This window comes from Castor canadensis, chromosome 8 (genome assembly GCF_047511655.1).
Source record: "Castor canadensis chromosome 8, mCasCan1.hap1v2, whole genome shotgun sequence".
Taxonomy (NCBI): domain Eukaryota; kingdom Metazoa; phylum Chordata; class Mammalia; order Rodentia; family Castoridae; genus Castor; species Castor canadensis.
In genome coordinates this window covers 93,403,176-93,424,161 of record NC_133393.1, presented here as the reverse complement: position 1 = coordinate 93,424,161, position 20,986 = coordinate 93,403,176, and the positions used below count along the sequence as shown (strand labels likewise).

The following is a 20,986-nucleotide window of genomic DNA, read 5'->3' as shown; positions in this document are numbered from 1 at the left end:
AAATCGCACATTGAATACTTTAATTTATGGGCAGGTGGAGGCGAGATGGTGACATGTAGTGACTAGAAAGAGGCAAAGGAACAATTCATTGTAATGCTGTCTATAGTTATGCAGGTGTGTGTATTTGTCCAATGTATTGATGTAAAACAATTGTATTCAATTTTATGTAAGTTATTTATAATTAATTTGTGAAAACTGGCACAAGCAGAATTGAGTAGAAAATTATAATTTATAAATTGTAATGAATATATGATAGTTTCCCCATACTAAGACATCAATGAATAGGTTGAATCTTTTCCATGAATTAGCATCACTTCTAGGATTCAAAGTCTACAAAGCAATATAGTAACCTTAAAATGACAGAGGCCACTATGGGAAGGTGACCAGGAAGTTGTGAAGAGGTCTGGTAGAGATGAACCAATTCAGGTGGTAATACACAAGTGCATGGAAGCAATGCTAGGAGTCTCTCTGTAGCTATCTGTATCTCAAACTAGCAAAAATTCTATGTCTTTCTTAGTATTGCTTATATATTTTCTTCTATGAAATTGTAGAAGAGGGCAGAAAAAGTTCTGCCTGGAAGCAAGAGGGGTGGGAGAAAGGGGAGGGAGCAGGAGTCAGTGTGGAGAAATGGCCCAAACAATGTATACATATATGAATAAATGAATAAATATAAAAAATAGGTAATTAGAATCAAAGCCTGGATTTCAATTATTTTTACCCCAAATGATGACTAATTATATTTACAAATAACTTTTTCTAAATTATTAAAACTCTACAAGAGAAAATTTCCAGTAGAATCTAAATTCCTTTGCACATGTCATACCTCTCATAACAACATCTTTGAATCTTTCCTTGCCTTACTCACCTCTCTAGGTCCATCAAAAGTGATGATCTCTCTTGAAAGGCTCCTTTGATCTTTACTCAGATTTTCTTCTAGTTTTCTATGACAATCTCAATTACATTATATAATTTCTATATTCTGCGTTTGTCTCTGATATTTTAGCAGTGTAGAATACTCAAGCAAAGGAAATGCTCATCAATGAACACATGCAGCAAGATTCACTTAAATAAGACATTCATTAAATAAAACATTCATTATACAAAACTATCATTTATGAAAAGAGAGATTACTAGATAAAGACAGACTCTAATAATCTTAACTGAAAAAAGCTGTTTGCTCCTAGAAGTTAGGAAGATACATTCAGAAAGAAGACTGTAGAGCATATTAGTAAAGCTAGTATTATATAACTATTCAAGAGAAAAATGCCATAGATCAGAAACAATGTAACTAATGATTTGCTATGTAATTTTCTCATCAAGGTCAAATAGCATGCTGTTCATGTCTAAATTTTTCCTTTCTTTGGAAAAGAACGAAATCTCTGAAGCATATGCTTGAAAGATTCTTTTACCTGCTGGTTCCTTAGAGTGTAAATGAAAGGGTTTAGTAAAGGGGCCACAGAAGTATAGAGCACAGCTACACCTTTAGTGAAAGTCACCCTTTCCCTTGCAGATGGCTTCATGTACATAAAGATACAACTCCCATAAGTAATGGAGATGACAACCATATGTGAAGAACAGGTAGAAAAAGCCTTTGTTCTTTCCTGAGCAGAAGGGAATTTTAGAATGGTTTTGATGATGAATGTGTAGGAGAGTGTCACTAAAAACAATGTGATGACCAGTGTTGTCACAGCTAAAACAAAAGCCATCAATTCTAAGAGATGTGTATCTGTGCAAGAGAGCTGCAAGACAGGAGAAGTGTCACATATGAAGTGATCAATTGTTCTGGATGCACAGAAATCCAGCTGGAGTCCTAAGACCATAGGAGGAAGAATAAGTAAGAATCCAATTACCCAGGAGCTGAGCACAAGTTGCTGACATACTTTGCTGTTCATAATGATAGGGTAATGCAGGGGTTTGCAGATGGCAACATAGCGGTCATAGGACATGGCAGCCAGAAGGTAAAATTCAGTGAGTCCTAATACAAAAAAGAAGAATAATTGGGTTGCACATCCATTGTAGGAAATTCTTTTGTCGCCAGTGAGAATGCTTATAAAGAACCGTGGGATGCCCACTGTTGTGAATGAAATTTCTAAGAAGGAGAAATTTCGAAGGAAGAAATACATTGGAGTCTTGAGGCAGGGATCCAGCAGTGTGAGCAGAATGATGACTGAGTTTGCCATCAGGCTCAAGATGTAATTGAAAAACAGAAACAGGAAAACCACAATTTGTAGCTGAGGGTCATCTGTCAGTCCAAGCAAAATAAAGTCCATTTCCATTGATTGGTTCTTCATTTCTCCTCTGTCCTATGAAATCTATTTAAAAAAATAAAAAGTAGTATCACATATAAGAAAAACATTTCTTCTTTTATAGTCATACAAACTTCCATATTCAGAAACTTACCACTGCACAAATGTTTTCACAATCAACCTAGATTTCATCACAGTGGACATATCCTCCACTCCATTAGTATGTTCGTAGGAATACAGAGATTCTTCACTTATTCACAGTTGAGTAAGTCCTACTTAACCAATTTACAGGAAGGAGATTAGTTGTGAAATGTAAACCATTAATCTGACTAGTGTTAATCTATGTTCCATCTTTCACCTTCTATATCCCAATATGTTGTTCAAATGATTAATTTTATTTTTGGTGGGATTAGGATTTGAACTCAAGGCTTTGTGCTTGCATGCAGGAGTTCTACTACTTGAGCCGCATCTCCAGCCCATTTTTGTCTGTTTATTTTGGAAATGAGATGTAATGAACTATTTTCCTGGCTGACCTTGAACCATTATCCGCCTGATCTCAGTCTCCCAAGTAGTTAAGGTTACAAGAATGAGGCATCAGTACCCAGAATGATTGATATATTTTAATTTTTTACCTTATCTAATATCTCAAGTTCACACTTGATTAACACAGTGATTATAGGAAGTGGTCTTATTCCCTGCAGTCATAGTAACTAGTAATTTAGAGATTGCTATATACTATACGAAATTTCCAAGGAGGAAAAATTCCAAAGGAAAAAGCGTATGTCCAAAGGGGAGGGTTGGCACCAGTGGGATGGAGGAGGTGGTGGGGAAAGGGTCAGGAAAGTGAATACAGTGCAAAAAGTGTGTACACATGCAAGCAAAAGCAAAAATGGTAACTGTTGAAACTGTTCCATGAATCAGGGGAGGAAGGCATAAAAGGAAAGCAACAGAAAGGGTGAATTCAAGTATGATATGGTTGATACACTGTAAGAATATCTGTAAATGTCATAATGTACCCCCACACAGCACAACAATAATGGAGAAAAAAAAGCACATGTGTGTTTAAAGGGAGTATGCACCCAGGTGAACAGACTTAAGTGGTGCTTAGAAAGCAATTAAGAAGCAAAAACATAACAACTTTCAAAGGTGGTTCAACAGTCAAACATACTCCAATAAACACTATGTCTTTTGTATCTTTTGTCTTTGTTATCCTCTGTCTCATATCATGTCTGAATGGAACAAAAAGATCTCTACGGAAAAGTAACAGTGTGATTAATAGTGCTTAAGCTACATTTAGAAAAATGATTCTGGCAGTTATACAATATTCATTTATGTTTTATAGACAATTCTGTGAATAAGAAAAAAACTTTGTATGCCTGGAATACTTTGACATAATAGTAAATCTTTATAAATTCTAACAAGATTATAATCACTTAAATATAATGAATATTGATTTTCACCTGAATAATTAGAACATCCACAAACTTGGAAGATCCACTTTTTCCTACATATTGTGCAAGAGTTAAATGACGTATTATAACTTCACTAATTAAGAATTTGCAAAGTACAGCCAGAAGTACACATGAACAACAACCTATATATGGAATTTAAAACACACATCCAGAAGACCAAATCTAGCTAATGTCAGTAATCAGAATTTGCTCACTGGTACTATTTTATTCAATGATCAAAACTTAAAATACCCGATTCTTGGGTGATTTTGTCTTAGGTCTAATGATACTCATTTCAGACATTTTCATATAACAGGGCAAAAATTATTGGCTTTTCTTATGAGGATTCCCAGTACCTCATCTCTGATGACACTTATCCCAGATAGTTTCCTTCCCAATGCATTTTCATTATGAACAGTTTGCTAATACTGATACAGATAGCAAAAATAATTTTGAAACCAGATAGGTTTAATGATGTGAATGCATAGTGGAAGCCTAAAGAGAAAAATGTGTTTTTTAACTTAAGGCAGTGAATTTAAGGAAAACTTGAAGGACTAAAATTACAGATGATTTTATAAATATTTAAGTGAAGAAGTAATGAGGGAAAAAATTTCAAAACAGAATATACTTCTATGACTAATATATACCTCTTGCTTATTTTCTAAAGTACATGTCAAGAATAAAATTTTTAAGTAAGCATGTCTGTATGAAAAAATGTAGAGAGAGTGTGATAAATTTTAAACTCACTGTGAGTGGAGGGAATGTAGGCAAGACAAATTGTGGAGACATAGATATGTATATGTGTGTATATACATATACATATATATATATGTAATAAGGATCTTGCATCTATTGAGAACCATATATGTAGCAATCACTACTCTCAAGATTTACATACACATTCAGGTCAAGTGAGATTTAAAAAAATGGCTTGCATTTGGAGCAAGGGATCAAAATAAAGAGAGGCTAACTTCACAAATAACAACTTTTAAATTACACTGTTTCATAGAAGTTCTTATGCAAATTTTTATACAGGTGCTAGCTACAACCCAAGTTATAAAGCTTTTCCTCTAAATATAATTAATGATACCTCTAGGGAAAAATTCCTTCAGGTGTTTTTATCACTACAATAAAATAATTAAGTACATTTTAAAACTGAAAATCTGCAAGATCATGGTTTCTGCATTGAGGATAGTGATAAATTTCCAACCTCTAAAGCATAAATTATTCTTCAGAAAATAGAAAACAAAGACAAAAATAAACATAAAAAGAACCAAAATGTAATTGAAAATGAATGTTCTTGCTAGTTTTATCTATAGGAGTTTACAAAGGAGCTATATGAGTGTTTGATTTTTAAGCTGGGCCCTATGAGGAGATAAAGCAATGAGAAAAGAGACTCTAAGCAAATGAAGCAGCACAAGATGAGGAAATGCAATGATCCAAACATGATTTGGTTGGAAATCATATTTGTAGTTCTCCTATCTCATCATCTCTGATAAAACCATACACTATTAAAAGAACAGTTTCTTAAAAAATTCTTTGTCACCTAAAATTCGTCAGCTCTTTCAGATAATTTTTACACAATAAATTATAAAATGTTCTCATTTGTACAGAGCATCCCAGTAGCACCATTGATATAAATGCTTAATTGTGTAATATTTAAACTAGAATTTCCTCATATCAAACTATTGGTTTGTCCTATCTCAACAATCACACATACCATTTATCTCCACAATACACACTATCAGAGAAAAACAACTTAAATTGCATTATGAGATCATGTGAACACAGACAAATAAATACAATTATATTTGTTATTTTTGGATGATATGGATATCACATAAAAATGAAAAGACTTCTGAGCTTTTAAACATTTTTGTCATCCATTCATAATTTTAGATCATTATCTATGTCAAATTTAAGAAGTGGTAAAACAGTAACCTTTCAATATTTTAACAGTTTTATTTAATAAGTAACATGCACATATTTAGAAAAACCTCTGTACTTAACTCATCAGCATGGTGAAGGGAGAGCACTGTTGATCCATTCTTTTCTCCAAAAATTCCATTCTACTCCAAATTTATGATTGATTTAAAGTTTTGTCTTAGAGATATTACTTTTGACTAATTTAATGCTTGTTGTTATGAAAGGCTATCAAATAACCCTCGTTTCTACAATCTTCAACTCACTTCTCTGATCCATTGTGCACCTTGCTAAATGTGACATATAGTACAGTATGAAAATTGACCTCTTCACACAATGGAGTATTTATGCCCCTGTGTCTTACAGGAAAACATCTAATAAGAGCAAAGTATTCTCGAGGTAACTGAGTCTTAAAACATAATTTCCTAAGGGATTGCCAAATGGCATGACCCAGAAGTGGTTTATAGTAATAAAGATATTTACAGGTGTAGGCAAACACACACACCCTTTTACTTCTTTAAATTATATATTGCCAGAATTTTGGTTAGATTGTCTATTTGATTGCTCACCACACATCCATCTTTTGGAATCACAGTTACATAGTTTAAAATTTAGAAGCACAGAGAAGGAATAATATTTTAAGTGGTTATTCAAAGTAAGAATATATGGTAGAAAACTCTGGTCTTTCATAAACAATTGACCCCACACTAAATGTGTTATGGTATAAGTGCCTGTTTCCTTTAGTTTATTTATTTAAAAATATATCCTGTCAAACACACAACATGAATTCATGGAGATATTTCAAGTTTAGTTATAGCTGCATACTCCTCCTTTGCATGGATGTACCATAGTTTATTTAATTTCTCTCATATGTCAGTTAATAAGTTGTTTCCAACTTTTGCAACTAGGTGAATACACCAATGAATAAAATGTGCATATGTATTTTTATAATGTATTTTCTAAAACTGAAATTGCTGTTTCAAAAATAAACCCTATATAGTTTTTGGTAGCTTGTGCTAAACTTTTCTTTACAGGTATGCTATCAGTTCCATCAAGAATGTATTAGGGTTCCTGTTTCTCAACATTCTAACAGCAGTGTGAATTTTCCTCATATATTCAAAGTGTATTTAATAAATATTTCTAAGAGTTATGTTACTTGCTGTTAATTTATTATTCCTTTTTTGTGGTACTTGGTTTTGAATTCAGTGCTTCACACTTGTCAGGTGGGTGCTGTACAACTTGAAGCACACCTCCACCCACATTCCTTTTTATTATTATAATTTAAAACACAGTTTCACTGTTACATATCTACACATGCATATATGCTTTTTATTGATCATATTAATAAAAGATAATAATGGGTTTCACTATAACATTTTAATGCATGAATAAATATACGTTGATCACATTCACTTTCCATTGCTCTAACTTACCTTTCCCTTTCCCTTCCTTTTGTTCATTTCTTAATGTTCCTCCCATTTTTTTCATGCTGTCTTTTTCACCTAGATTCCACAGAAGAGAGGAAACACATGATACTTGTATTTTGCATTCTGACTTATTTTGTTTAACATGCTATTCTCCAATTCTATCCATTTTGCTCCAAATGACATTATTTCTTTCTTCTTTATGGCTGAGTTAATATTCCATTAGGTATACATACTATGTTTTCTTTATCATTTCATCTGTTGAAGGGCTCCTAGGCTGACTCCATAGTAAGGTGTCTGTTATGACTAGTGCCACGATAAACATGGTTATGCAGGTGTCACTGTTTATGCTTTTATTCTTTTAGGTACATACCCAAGAATAGTCTATGGAAATGGCTGGATCATATGGTAGTTTTATTTTTAGTTTTTTGAGGAACCTCATACTTATTTCCATAAATGTTGTACTGATTTATATCCCAACAATACTGTATAAGCATTCCTTGTCCCCCACATCCTTGCTGGCACTTATTTTTTGTATTCTTGATGATTATCATTCTGACTGAAATAAGATGGAGCTTTGATTTGTATTACCCTGATGGCTAAATATGTTGAATTCTTTTCATAAAATTATTGGCCACTTTTGATTCTTGTTTTGAGAAATCTCTATTCAGTTCATTTGCCCATTTATTGATTGGATTAATCGTTCGTTTGTTGTTAAGTTTTTTGAGTTCTTTATATATTCTGGACATTAATCCTCCATCTAATGAGAAAGTGACAAAATTTTTCTCTATTCTGTAGACTGCCTCTTCTCATCATTGTTTCCTTTGCCTATCTGAAGACTTTTAATTTGATGAAATCCCATTTGTTGATTCTTACTATTATATTATAATCTACTGGGGTCCTGACTAGAAAGAAATTGCCTATGTCTTTATCTTGAAATGTTTCACCTATCTTTTCCTCTTGTAGTTTCAAAGTTTCAGATTTTATATTAAGGTCTTCATTCCATTTCAATTTGATTTCTGTACACAGTGAGTGGTAGGGATGGGGTTGATGTTCTATATGTGGACATCCAATTTTCTTAGCCCGATTCCTTAAAGACGCTGTTTTTTACTACAAGGTAGTTTCTGGTAACTTTGTCAACAATTAAATGAATGTACTTGAAGGTGTTTATTTTGGAAACTATACACTGGTCTACATGCTTTATTTTAGACCAAGATCATGCTTTTTTTTATTACTTTGGCTCTATCATATAATTTAAATACAGGTATTGTGTTACCACCTGTATTTTTTTTTTTTTGCTCAAGACTGTTTTGCCTATTTGGAGTTTTCTCAGTTCCATATAAATTTGGGAATTTTTTTCTAGTTCAATGAAAAATGTCATGGGAATTTTGATTGGAATTGCATTGAAAGTAAAATGTTTTTAAGCAATAAAGCTATTTTTAAAGTGTAGGTTTGCTGATCAATGAACATGGGAGAGTTTTCCATGGTGTATATTTTCTACTTATTTCCTTAATGTTTCATTATTTTCATTGTAGAGATCATTCACCTCCTTGGTTCGGTATTTTATATTTTAGGCTATTTTGAATGAGATTGCTCTTGTGATTGGATCTTACTAATTGTTTTATTGGTATACTAAACTGGTGCTCTACTTTGCATGTTGTGTTCGTATCATGCTCTCTTCTGAAAGTGTTTGTCATACCTAAGAGTATTTTGGTAGAGTATTTAGTGTTTTAAGCATAGAATATTTTTATCTGCAAATAGGGATAATTTTATGTCTTCCTTTACAATTTTTTACTTCATTCTTTCCTATTATTTCTTTCTCTTGTCTTCTTATTCTATATAAGATTTCAAGTACTATACTGTATAAAAGTGATGAGGTAAACAAAATTATTTACTTATTTTAGAAGGAATAATTTCAAATTTTACTTATTTGGTAAGATATTCACTACAGATCTGTCATATGTAGCCTTCATTAATCTATTCCTAGATTCTTCAGGGATTTTATTAAGAAAGGATGTTGAAATTTGTCAAAGGCTTTTTCTGTATCCATTGATATGATCATGTTATTTTTGTCCTTGGTTCTGTTTATGTGCAATATTAAATTTATTGATTTATGTATGTTGAACCATTCTTCATCTATGTAATGAAACCAACTTAATCATTGTGTATGGTATTTTAACTATTATTGAACATAGTTTGCAGGAATTTTATTGATGATTTTTGCATCTATATCTTTCAAAGAAATTAGGTGATAAATTTCTGCCTTTGGGTTTTGTGTAATAGTTTAAGGAGCATTAACATTTGTTCTTATTTAAAGGTTTTGTAGGGAGAGAGCAAGATGGTGGCCAGAGGTAGGAAGCAGAAAGCGACCCTCCTATAGTGAAATCTTGGAGAGATGCTGGAGACACACTTGGCAGGCATAATCACTGAGAAAAGGCATAACTTTGACCCCTCCACATCTCCAGCTGGTGTAGAGAATCTCCACTTCACGTTAAACAGAGAAATGAGGAGGGCACCCAGGGCCACCAGTGGCTGGCACGCATACGGCTTGGGAAGATGCGGACCAGTTGAGCTTCACGGTACCGTGGTACCCCCACAGACAAGCCTGGGCCAGAGCAGCATAGACAACTGGACAGACTGACCTCCACCTGGGAAAAAAAGAGAAACTGAGTAATAAGCAATAAGAACACTTAAGACACGCTGGAAAGAGGGTGGGGCACCCTGAGCGCTGAAGATTGGGGTAGGGAATCCTTCCCAGAACTGTAAATAAACAAGCCGGGCGGGCTGGAGAAGCTCTGCTGGGAGCGGGGCGCGCACCCAGCAACCAGGAGCAGGAAAGCTTGTGAGAGTGGAGGAGGGAGGAAAACTCCACAGGAGAGGAGGAAAGACTCACTTCCCATGTGAAGTGTAAATAAACATGGCGGCGGCAGGAGCAGCAGCACTGCCCAGTAAGCAGGAGCAGGAAAGCTTCTGAAAGTGGCAGTGGGAGGAAAACTTCAGAGGAGAGGGTGGAAGACCCACCTCCCACATGAACTGTAAATAAACACACAGGCCTGACAATGTAGGGGCAGTGTCACCTTTCCCAGAGCTTGGAAAGGGGAAAGCCTGTAGCAGAGGCTCCCGCACAGGAGAACACTGAGCAAACAAAGCCTGTGCGACCAGGTGAGTGCTAGCTCACCCCAGAGATCTGCATAAATAACGCCACCAGCTACAGGCTGAGAGCAGCAGGCAGGCAAGCCACAGTTGCAGATACCACTCTCAGAACTATCTCCAGATGCTTTTTTTTCTTTTTCTCCCTACCTTTGATGAGAGAACAACCGAATTACACCTGCAAGCCGAAAAACTTACTGAAACTGTATTGCATTCAAACTTGGGACACTTGGTGGGGCTTTGTGTGTGTGTGTGTGTGTGTGTGTGTGTGTGTGTGTGTGAGTGTGTAGTTTTGTTCTACTTTATGCATCCCCTTTGATGAGACAACTACAGAACAACATCTGAGGCACCAACTCAAGGACTGGAAATTGAGAAGGACACAAAATTATTAAGACTGAAACTGCATTGCATATAAACTTGGAAGTTTTGGTTTTTTTTTAATTTTCTATTTTCCATTTTATTTTAATTCATTTTTATGTATACCTATTACTTTCATTTACTTATTTTTTTATTTTTTTATCTTTAATTTTCAATCCTCTCTCTGTCTCTCTAATGTCTGTTCAGCTTACTGTTGATTAGTACACTAACACTCCCTGTTTATACCTTTGAAACTCTCTTGTCTGATACCTTGTTCTGCTTTCTCCCTCTTGTCTGTATATTTGTTTTCCCCTTTTCTTTAACTTCTTGCTTTCCATCTAAGCTCACCCTTCCATTCTAAATATTACCATTGTTATTATTACAAGCTAGAAAATACTTAATTGCACACAGTACAGGGACAGTAACAACACCAAGGACAATGATGGGAAGACAGAAAAAACAGGGAAACCAGTTTCCCCACAGCAAAAAATTAGTACAAGAACCAGAGGGGAATGAAGAGAACAGAAACTCAGATCCAGACTCCAACAAAATGAAGATAAACTATGCTAAAGGACCCAATGAAGCCCACAAGAATAATTTAAAAGAAGACATACTACAAGTACTCAATGTCAATTTTATAGAGATGATACTGGATAGGGCCAACCAAAATGTACAGGAGACACTCAAGAAATTCCAAGACAATAAAAATAGAGAATTTGAAAAAGCAAAGCAAAAGAAGAAATAAAGGAAACCATAGAAGCACTGTATAAACACCAAAGTGAAAGAGAGAACACGATGAATAAACGGATAAATGAACTCAGGACAAAAATAGACAACATTAAAGAAGAAAACTGCCAGGATATGGAAAATCTCAGAAAAAAGAACGAAACAGAACTGCAAAACAAAATGGAAGGCCAATCCAGCAGAATAGAACAAGCAGAAGACAGAATCTCAGAACTTGAAGATGAAATGGTAATTAAAGGAAACACCGAAGAACTATTAATTAAACAACTCAAGACCTGTGAAAAGAAAATGCAAGAACTCACTGACTCCATCAAAATACCAAACTTGAGAATCATGGGCATCCAAGAAGGAGAAGAGGTGCAAGCGAAGGGAAAGCATAATATATTCAACAAAATAATAATGGAAAATTTCCCAAATCTAGAGAAAGATATTCCCATACAAATGCAAGAGGCCTCCAGGACACCAAACAGACCAGATCAAAATAGAACTACTCCACGACATATCATCATTAAAACAACAAGTTCAGAAACTAAGGAAAGAATATTGAAGGCTGTAAGAGAGAAAAAACAAGTAACATACAAAGGTAAACCCATCAAAATCACAGCAGACTTGTCAACAGAAACATTAAAAGCAAGAAGAGCGTGGGGGGAGATCTTCTGGGCACTGAATAAAAATAACTTCAACCCCAGGATACTCTACCCAGCAAAGCTATAATTCAAAATAGATGGAGCAATAAAAGTCTTCCATGATAAGCAGAAACTAAAACAATATGTGACCACAAAGCCACCATTACAAAAGATTCTGCAAGGGATCCTGCACACAGAAAGTGAAAACCAACTTAACCATGAAAAGGCAGGCAGCACCAAACCACAGGATAAGAAAAAGCAAGACAGAAGAGAGTAACATCAAGTTAGGAACACACAATCAAACCTTCAAAAAACTAAGACAACTAAAAGACAGGAATCACCACATACCTATCAGTACTAGCACTTAATGTTAATGGACTTAATTCACCGATCAAAAGACACCATTTGACAAAATGGATTAAAAAAGAAGATCCAACAATTTGTTGCTTACAGGAGACTCATCTCACCGACAGAAATAAGCATATGCTTAGGATGAAAGGCTGGAAGAAGATTTACCAAGCCAATGGCCCCCGAAAACAAGCAGGAGTAGCAATACTTATCTCTGACAAAGTAGACATCAAACCTACATTGATCAAATGAGATAAAGAAGGACATTCCATACTAATAAAAGGGGAAATAGACCAAAAGGAAATAATAATCATCAATCAGTACGCACCCAATGTCAACGCACCCAATTTCATCAAACATACCCTGAAAGACCTAAAAGCATATATAAACGCCAACACTGTGGTTGTGGGAGACTTTAACACCCCATTATCATCAATAGATAGGTCATCCAAACAAAAAATCAATAAAGAAATCCAAGATCTAAAATATGCAATTGATCAAGTGGACCTAGTAGATGTCTACAGAACATTTCATCCAACCTCTACACAATATACATTTTTCTCAGCAGGCCATGGAACCTTCTCCAAAATAGATCATATTCTAGGGCACAAAGCAAGCCTCAGCAAATATAAGAAAATAGAAATAATACCATGCATACTATCTGACACAATGCAGTAAAAGTAGAACTCAACAACAAAAGTAAAGACAAAAAACATGCAAACAGCTGGAAATTAAATAACTCATTACTTAATGAAGAATGGATCATCGATGCAATAAAAGAGGAACTTAAAAAGTTCCTGGAAGTCAATGAAAATGAAAACACAACCTACCGGAACATATGGGACACAGCTTAGGCAGTCTTGAGAGAAAAGTTTATAGCCATGAGTGCATATATTAAAAAGATTGAAAGATTCCAAATCAATGACCTAATGATACATCTCAAACTCCTAGAAAAACAAGAACAAGCAAATCCCAAAGCAAATAGAAGGAAAGAAATAATAAAAATAAGAGCTGAAATCAATGAAATAGAAACCAGGAAAACCATAGACAGAATTAATGAAACAAAAGGTTGGTTCTTTGAAAAAATAAACAAGATCGATAGACCCCTGGCAAACCTGACTAAAATGAGGAGAGAAAAAACCCAAATTAGTAGAATTAGGAATGCAAAAGGGGAGATAACAACAAACACCATGGAAGTCCAGGAAATCATCAGACTACTTTGAGAACCTATATTCAAATAAATTTGAAAATCTAAAAGAAGTGGACAGATTTCTAGATACATATGATCATCCAAAACTGAACCAAGAGGAAATAAATCACCTGAATAGATCTATAACACAAAATGAAATTGAAGCAGCAATCAAGAGTCTCCCCAAAAAGAAAAGTCCAGGATCTGATGGATTCTCTGTTGAATTCTATCAGACCTTTAAAGAAGACCTGATACCAACCCTCCTTAAACTGTTCCACAAAATAGAAAGGGAAGGAAAACTGCCAAACATGTTTTAGGAAGCCAGTATTACACTTATCCCAAAACCAGGCAAAGAAACCTCCAACAAGGAGAACTATAGGCCAATCTCCTTAATGAACATTGATGCAAAAATCCTCAGTAAAATAATGGCAAAACGAATTCAGCAACACATCAAAAAGATTATTCACCACGACCAAGTAGGCTTCATCCCAGGGATGCAGGGGTGGTTCAACATACAAAAATCAATAAATGTAATAAACCACATTAACAGAAGCAAAGACAAAAACCACTTGATCATCTCAGTAGATGCAGAAAAAGCCTTTGATAAGATCCAACACAATTTCCTGATAAAAGCTCTAAGAAAACTAGGAATAGAAGGAAAGTTCCTCAACATTATACAAGCTATATATGACAAACCTACAGCCAGCATTATACTTAATGGAGAAAAACTAAAACCATTCCCTCTAAAATCAGGAACCAGACAAGGATGCCCACTATCTCCACTCCTATTCAACATAGTACTGGAATTCCTAGCCAGAGCAATTAGGCAAGAAGAAGGAATAAAAGGAATACAAATAGGTAAAGAAACTGTCAAAATATCCCTATTTGCAGATGACATGATCCTATACCTTAAAGACCCAAAAACTCTACTCAGAAGCTTCTAGACATCATCAATAACTATAGCAAGGTAGCAGGATATAAAATCAGAATAGAAAAATCGTTAGCATTTCTATACACTAACATTGAGCAAATGGAAAAAGAATGTATGAAAACAATTCCATTTACAATAGCCTCAAAAAAAATCAAATACCTAGGTGTAAACCTAACAAAAGATGTGAAAGAGTTCTACAAGGAAAACTATACACTTCTGAAGAAAGAGATTGAAGAAGACTATAGAAAGTGGAGAGATCTCCCATGCTCATGAATTGGTAGAATCAACATAGTAAAAATGTCTGTACTCCCAAAAGTAATGTACATGTTTAATGCAATTCCCATCAAAATTCCAATGATATTCATTAAAGAGATTGAAAAATCTACTGTTAAATTTGTATGGAAACACAAGAGGCCACGAATAGCCAAGGCAATACTCAGTCAAAAGAACAACGCAGGAGGTATCACAATACCTGACTTCAAACTATATTACAAAGCAATAACAATAAAAACAGCATGGTATTGGCACAAAAACAGACATGAAGACCAGTGGAACAGAATAGAGGACCCAGATATGAAGCCACACAACTATAAGCAATGTATCTTTGACAAAGAAACTAAAAATATATGATGGAGAAATAGCAGCCTCTTCAACAAAAACTGCTGGGAAAACTGGTTAGCAGTCTGCAAAAATCTGAGACTAGATCCATGTATATCACCCTACACCAAGATTAACTCAAAATGGATCAAGGATCTTAATATCAGACCGAAACTCTTAAGTTGATACAAGAAAGAGTAGGAAATACTCTGGAGTTAGTAGGTACAGGTAAGAACTTTCTCAATGAAACCCCAGCAGCACAGCAACTAAGAGATAGCGTAGATAAATGGGACCTCATAAAGCTAAAAAGCTTCTGTTCATCAAAAGAAGTGGTCTCTAAACTGAAGAGAACACCCACAGAGTGGGAGAAAATATTTGCCAACTATACATCAGACAAAGGGCTGATACCAGAATATACAGGGAACTTAAAAAACTAAATTCTCCCAAAACTAATGAACCAATAAAGAAATGCACAAGTGAACTAAACAGAACTTTCTCAAAAGAAGAAATTCAAATGTCCAGAAAACACATGAAAAAATGCTCACCATCTCTAGCAATAAAGGAAATGCAAATTAAAACCACGCTAAGATTCCACCTCACCCGTTAGAATAGCCATCATCAGCAACACCACCAACAACAGGTGTTGGCGAGGATGCGGGGAAAAAGGAACCCTCTTACACTGTTGGTGGGAATGTAAACTAGTACAACCACTCTGGAAAAAAATTTGGAGACTACTTAAAAAGCTAGACATCTATCTACCATTTGATCCAGCAATACCACTCTTGGGGATATACCGAAAAGACTGTTACTCCAGAGGCACCTACACACCCATGTTTATTGCGGCACTATTCACAATAGCCAAGTTATGGAAACAGCCAAGATGCCCCACCACTGACGAATGGATTAAGAAAATGTGGTATCTATACACAATGGAATTTTATACAGCCATGAAGAAGAATGAAATGTTATCATTCGCTGGTAAATGGATGGAATTGGAGAACATCATTCTGAGTGAGGTTAGCCTGGCCCAAAAGACCAAAAATAGTATGTTCTCCCTCATATGTGAACATTAGATCAAGGGCAAACACAACAAGGGGATTGGACTATGAGCACATGATAAAAGCGAGAGCACACAAGGAAGGGGTGAGGATAGGTAAGACACCTAAAAAACTAGCTAGCATTTGTTGCCCTTAATGCAGAGAAACTAAAGCAGATACCTTAAAGCAACTGAGGCCAATAGGAAAAGGGGAACAGGTACTAGAGAAAAGGTTAGATCAAAAAGAATTAACCTAGAAGGTAACACCCACACACAGGAAATTAATGTGAGTCAATGCCCTGTATAGCTATCCTTATCTCAACCAGCAAAACCCCTTGTTCCTTCCTATTATTGCTTATACTCTCTCTACAACAAAATTAGAAATAAGGGCAAAATAGTTTCTGCTGGGTATTGGGGGGGGAGTGGGAGGGGGGGAGTGGGTTGTAAGGGAGGGGTTGGGGGCAGGGGGGAGAAATGAACCAAGCCTTGTATGCACATATGAATAATAAAAGAAAAATGAAAAAAAAAAGTTTTGTAAACTAAACAATGTATCCATTTGGTCTTTGACTTTTCTTTGCTGGGAGACTTTTTAGTATTGTTTCAACCTCATTGCTCATTACTGATCTGTCTAAATTGATTATGTCATCTTGGTTTATATTTGGTAGATACATGTGTCAAGAAATTTATCATCTTCTATTTTCCAATTTATTTGAATATTTTTATTAAAAGCATTCCCTTATATTCCTCCTGATTTCAGTGATCTGGTTTTTGTTTGTTTTGGGAGAGACTTTTTTTGATACTGGTGTTCGAACTCAGGCCTCACACATGCTATGTATGCAGTCTATCACTTGAAACCACTCCACCAGTCCTCAGTGAGCTGTTTTAACATCCCATTTTTGGCTCCAATTTGATAAATTTGCATCTTCTTTCACTTTCTTTTCATTAGCTTGGTTAAGAATTTATTTTTCTTGTTTATCCTTCCAAAGAACCCATTGCTTTATTGACCCATTGCATTATTCTACCTAGTTCTATTCCAATAATTAAAGCTCTGATAGCTATTATTTCTTTCTTCTATTGATTTTGGGATTGACTTGTTCTTGTTTTTCTATGACCTTGATTCAAGCCATTATGGTTATTAATTTGAGTTTTCTGATTTGTTAATGTAAGCACCTACATCTATAAACTTCCCTCTTAGAATCAAGTTTGCTGTGTCAAACCAGTTTTGCTTTGTTGTGTTTTCATATTCATATAATTCTAATAACTTTTTTAACTTTCCGTCTGATTTCTTTGATCACCCCTGGGTCACTCAAAAGTAGATTATCCAATCCCTATGTACTGCATGTTTTCTGTAGTTTCCCTCACTATTGATTTCTATTTTATTGCATTATAATCTAATAAAATGTTTGTACTTATTAAGTCCTGCTTTGTGGCCTAAAATATGATCTGTTTTGGGAAAAAGTTCCATGGACTGCTGATAAGACTGTGTATTCTGCAGTTGTTGAGTGGAATATCCTGTAGATGTCTGTTAAGTCCATTTGTTCTATAGTGTGGTTTACCTCTTATGTTTCTTTACCAGTTTCCTTTGTCTAGAAGATCTGTTGGTGAGACTTGGGTATTAGAATCCTCCAATATTACTTCATTGGTTTTATTTGATCCTTTTGGCCAGTAGTGGTTGTTTTATGAAACTGGGTACACTGACATTTGGTGTGTACGTGTTTGTAAATGTTATATCATCTTAATGAATTGTTCCTTTTATCAATATGAAGAAACTTTCTTGTTTCACATGACTAATTTTGACTTGAAGTCTACTTTGTCAGATACGAGACTAGCTATGCCTGCATGCTTGTATGTTCCATTTGCTTGGATCATCTTGTTCCATCTTTTTTTTTTTTGCTTACAGTCTCTGTCTTTGCCAGTTGCATAAGTTTCTTGCAGGCAGGAAATAGTTGAATCTTATATTCCAATGTTCCAATGCAATCTGCCAGTCTCTTATCTCTTAATTGGGCAAATGTAGAAATTCATATTCAGCATTACTATTGAGATATATGTATAAATTCCTGATATTTTCTTGTTTTTGTAATTTTTATTGTCAACTTTCATTTGCTTATCTACTCTTTTAGCAAAATTAGTTCTTTTCCAGTCTCTCATGTTGTGCCTATTTTGATTCCTCATCTCCGTGTATGATTCTTTTAAGTATCTTCTGCAGTGCTAGCATTACGATCACAAAAATCCTTGCAGTTATCATGAATGGCCTTTATTTCTCCTTAATCTTTGAGGAATGATTTTGCAAGATATGGCAATCTAAGTTAGCAATTATTTTCTTTCAGGGCTACATGTAAAGCATTTTCTGCCAACCTACCTTTCAGAGTTTCTTCTGGGAAATGCAAAATGAATTATAGAACATGACATAAGTCTGATGATATTTTAAATGTATGAAACAATCTCTTTAAACAGAGTGGGGTTGTCCTAAGTATATGTGGAAATATTTGGAATCTGGGAACTAAGAATAAAGGAAACTATGTAAGTACTGTTAGTAAAATGATTTGTCATAGCAGTATAGCTTAACAATTCTGATAATGCTATGTGTATGCATGGGAATTGAATAATTAAATGGATGGTAGAGCCAACTTTCTCACTATTGGAATGGAAGGTTTCAGAGAAGCAAGAGAAGAGACTATAATGATTCATGTATTAATGGATATATCAAAACAAACTTATTTTTATTTAATATAGATGCAGGCTACATATAGAAATATTTATAGATATGTATCTATATATAGAATTCTATGCAAACATATGTATCATAACTCTCTCTTACAGGGTCTAGTTACACTGACACCACAGTAGTTATGAATACACACAGAGCTGAGACCTTGGTGGCTTAGGCCATTCTCCAGTAGAAGGAACCAGGCACCACTGGAGAAATGGTTAATTAGGTAGGTATGGTAAATAATATATAAAATGATCCTAGAGCATCTCTTAGTGGCAGAAATCAAGGAAATGATTAAAATAAGCAAGCCAAAAACATAGTGACATTGTAATGGGTATAAACTAAAGTACACTGGACACTGGAGCCATCTATAAAAGTACATTAGGAAAAATGAAAGAGAAAAGAAAGAGAGAGAGAGGAGTAGAGAGGCAAGGAAGGATGGAAGGAAGGAAAGAAGGAAGGAAGGAAGAGAAAATATGGACTTTAGTTCATTTTAACATATTCCACAATGCAATGATATTCCATGATAATATAAGACATTAATAATAGTAGAAACTATGAGGGCTATACATGAACCTGAAGGACTATCTTCCCAATTTTGTGTAAGTCTAAAATTATTATAAAATCAACAGTTTGTCACAAATAACATTAAGCACATTGGGATATTCATGGAAAATTTGTTGGATATGTAAATACCCGATAATTTTACTGGATTGAATACTATACACTCCCAAAATTCAGATATACCACAAAATGTGATCATTGTGAAAAATAAATTTATTGCAAATGTAGTCAAGATGAGAACATACTGGTCTAGGGTAGGGCCTAAATTGAAGAAGGTTGGTGTCCTTAAGGAGAAAATAAAGACACACACAAAGGGAAATGAGCCGTGGCAGGATGGGGGCAGGAATTAGAGTGATGGACCTATAAGCCAGGAATGTCAAGGATTGCTGGCAGCTAACAAAAATTAGGGAAGAGAGGAAGGATTATTCCATGAACTCTTCAGAATCATGGTCCTATTAACACTTAAGTTTTAGATGCTGGCTTTCAGAACTGTGAAAGAACAAACTTTTTTATAATTAGCATACATTAATTGTATAAGGGAGGTTTCATTGTGACATTTGCATAAATGATCACAATATATTCTGATCAAATTCATCCCTTTTATTGTTCTCCTTTAATTCTCTTTTACTCTCTCCCCTTTTTCAGTGTTTGGTGTATTTCATTACGCTAATTTCATAAATATATATATATATATATATATATATATATATATATATATATATATAACCTACTTTAATCCTATTCATCACCAGTGTCCTCTCCTTCTCCCCTTACTCCTACAAATGACACCTGCCTTAGACAAGTCCCTCATTTACATTCAGGTCCTATTATTATTTAGTATTATTATTATTGCTATTTATTATTTTATGTCTAGATTCTGCACATAAGTAAAAACATGCAAATTTTGCTTTTTGATCTTGACTTATCTTGTTCAGCATGATGATCTACAGTTCCATGCATTTTCTGCAAACAACATAATTTCATTCTTCTTTGTGGCTGAATAATACCCCCTTGATGTATATATAAAGCATATCCTTTATCCATTCATTGGTTGTTGAGGATCTACCTGAAGCCATAGTTTGGCTATTATGAATAATGCTACTATAATAAACATGGGTAATCAGGTTTCTCTCTTTTATGTTCATTTATGCTCCTTTTGATATAAACCCAAGTTTGGTATAACAGGGGTCATACAGAAGTCTATGTTTAGCTTTTTTATGAACCTCCATAAAGATTTCCATAGTGGGTGCACTAGTTTACATTCCCACAGCGCATTAGAGTTCCCTTTTGTCCACATTCTCATCAGCACTTCTTGTTACTTGTTTTCTTGATGGTAATCAATCTTGCTGGGGTAAGATGGAATTTCAGTGTCATTTTGATTTGCATTTCCTTTAGGCTAAAATGTTTACCATTTCATCATGTATTTAATTTTTTTTAATGGTGGACATGGATTTTTTTTTTATTTTTTTTTCTAATATACATTTTTTAAATTTTTTTATTATTCATATGTGCATACAAGGCTTGGGTCATTTCTTCCCCCTGCCCCCACCCCCTCCCTTACCACCCACTCCCCCCCTCCCTCTCCCAACCCCCTCAATACCCACCAGAAACTATTTTGCCCTTATTTCTAATTTTGTTGTAAAGAGAGTATAAGCCATAATAGGAAGGGACAAGGGTTTTTGCTGGTTGA

General features: G+C 34.8%; 1 protein-coding gene across 1 annotated transcript; it reads right to left on the bottom strand.

Annotated features, from left to right (window-relative positions):
* Nucleotides 1-1,343: 1,343 nt before the first annotated feature.
* On the bottom strand, nt 1,344-2,291 carry LOC141425527 (olfactory receptor 6C6-like). Its single transcript, XM_074081758.1, has one exon. It carries the CDS (start codon nt 2,289-2,291, stop codon nt 1,344-1,346), a length of 948 nt encoding a protein of 315 aa, XP_073937859.1.
* Nucleotides 2,292-20,986: the final 18,695 nt, after the last annotated feature.

Excerpts from the sequence above, each read along its gene's own strand:
- LOC141425527 (XM_074081758.1), bottom strand. The coding sequence starts at position 2,291 with ATGAAGAACCAATCAATGGAAATGGACTTTATTTTGCTTGGACTGACA.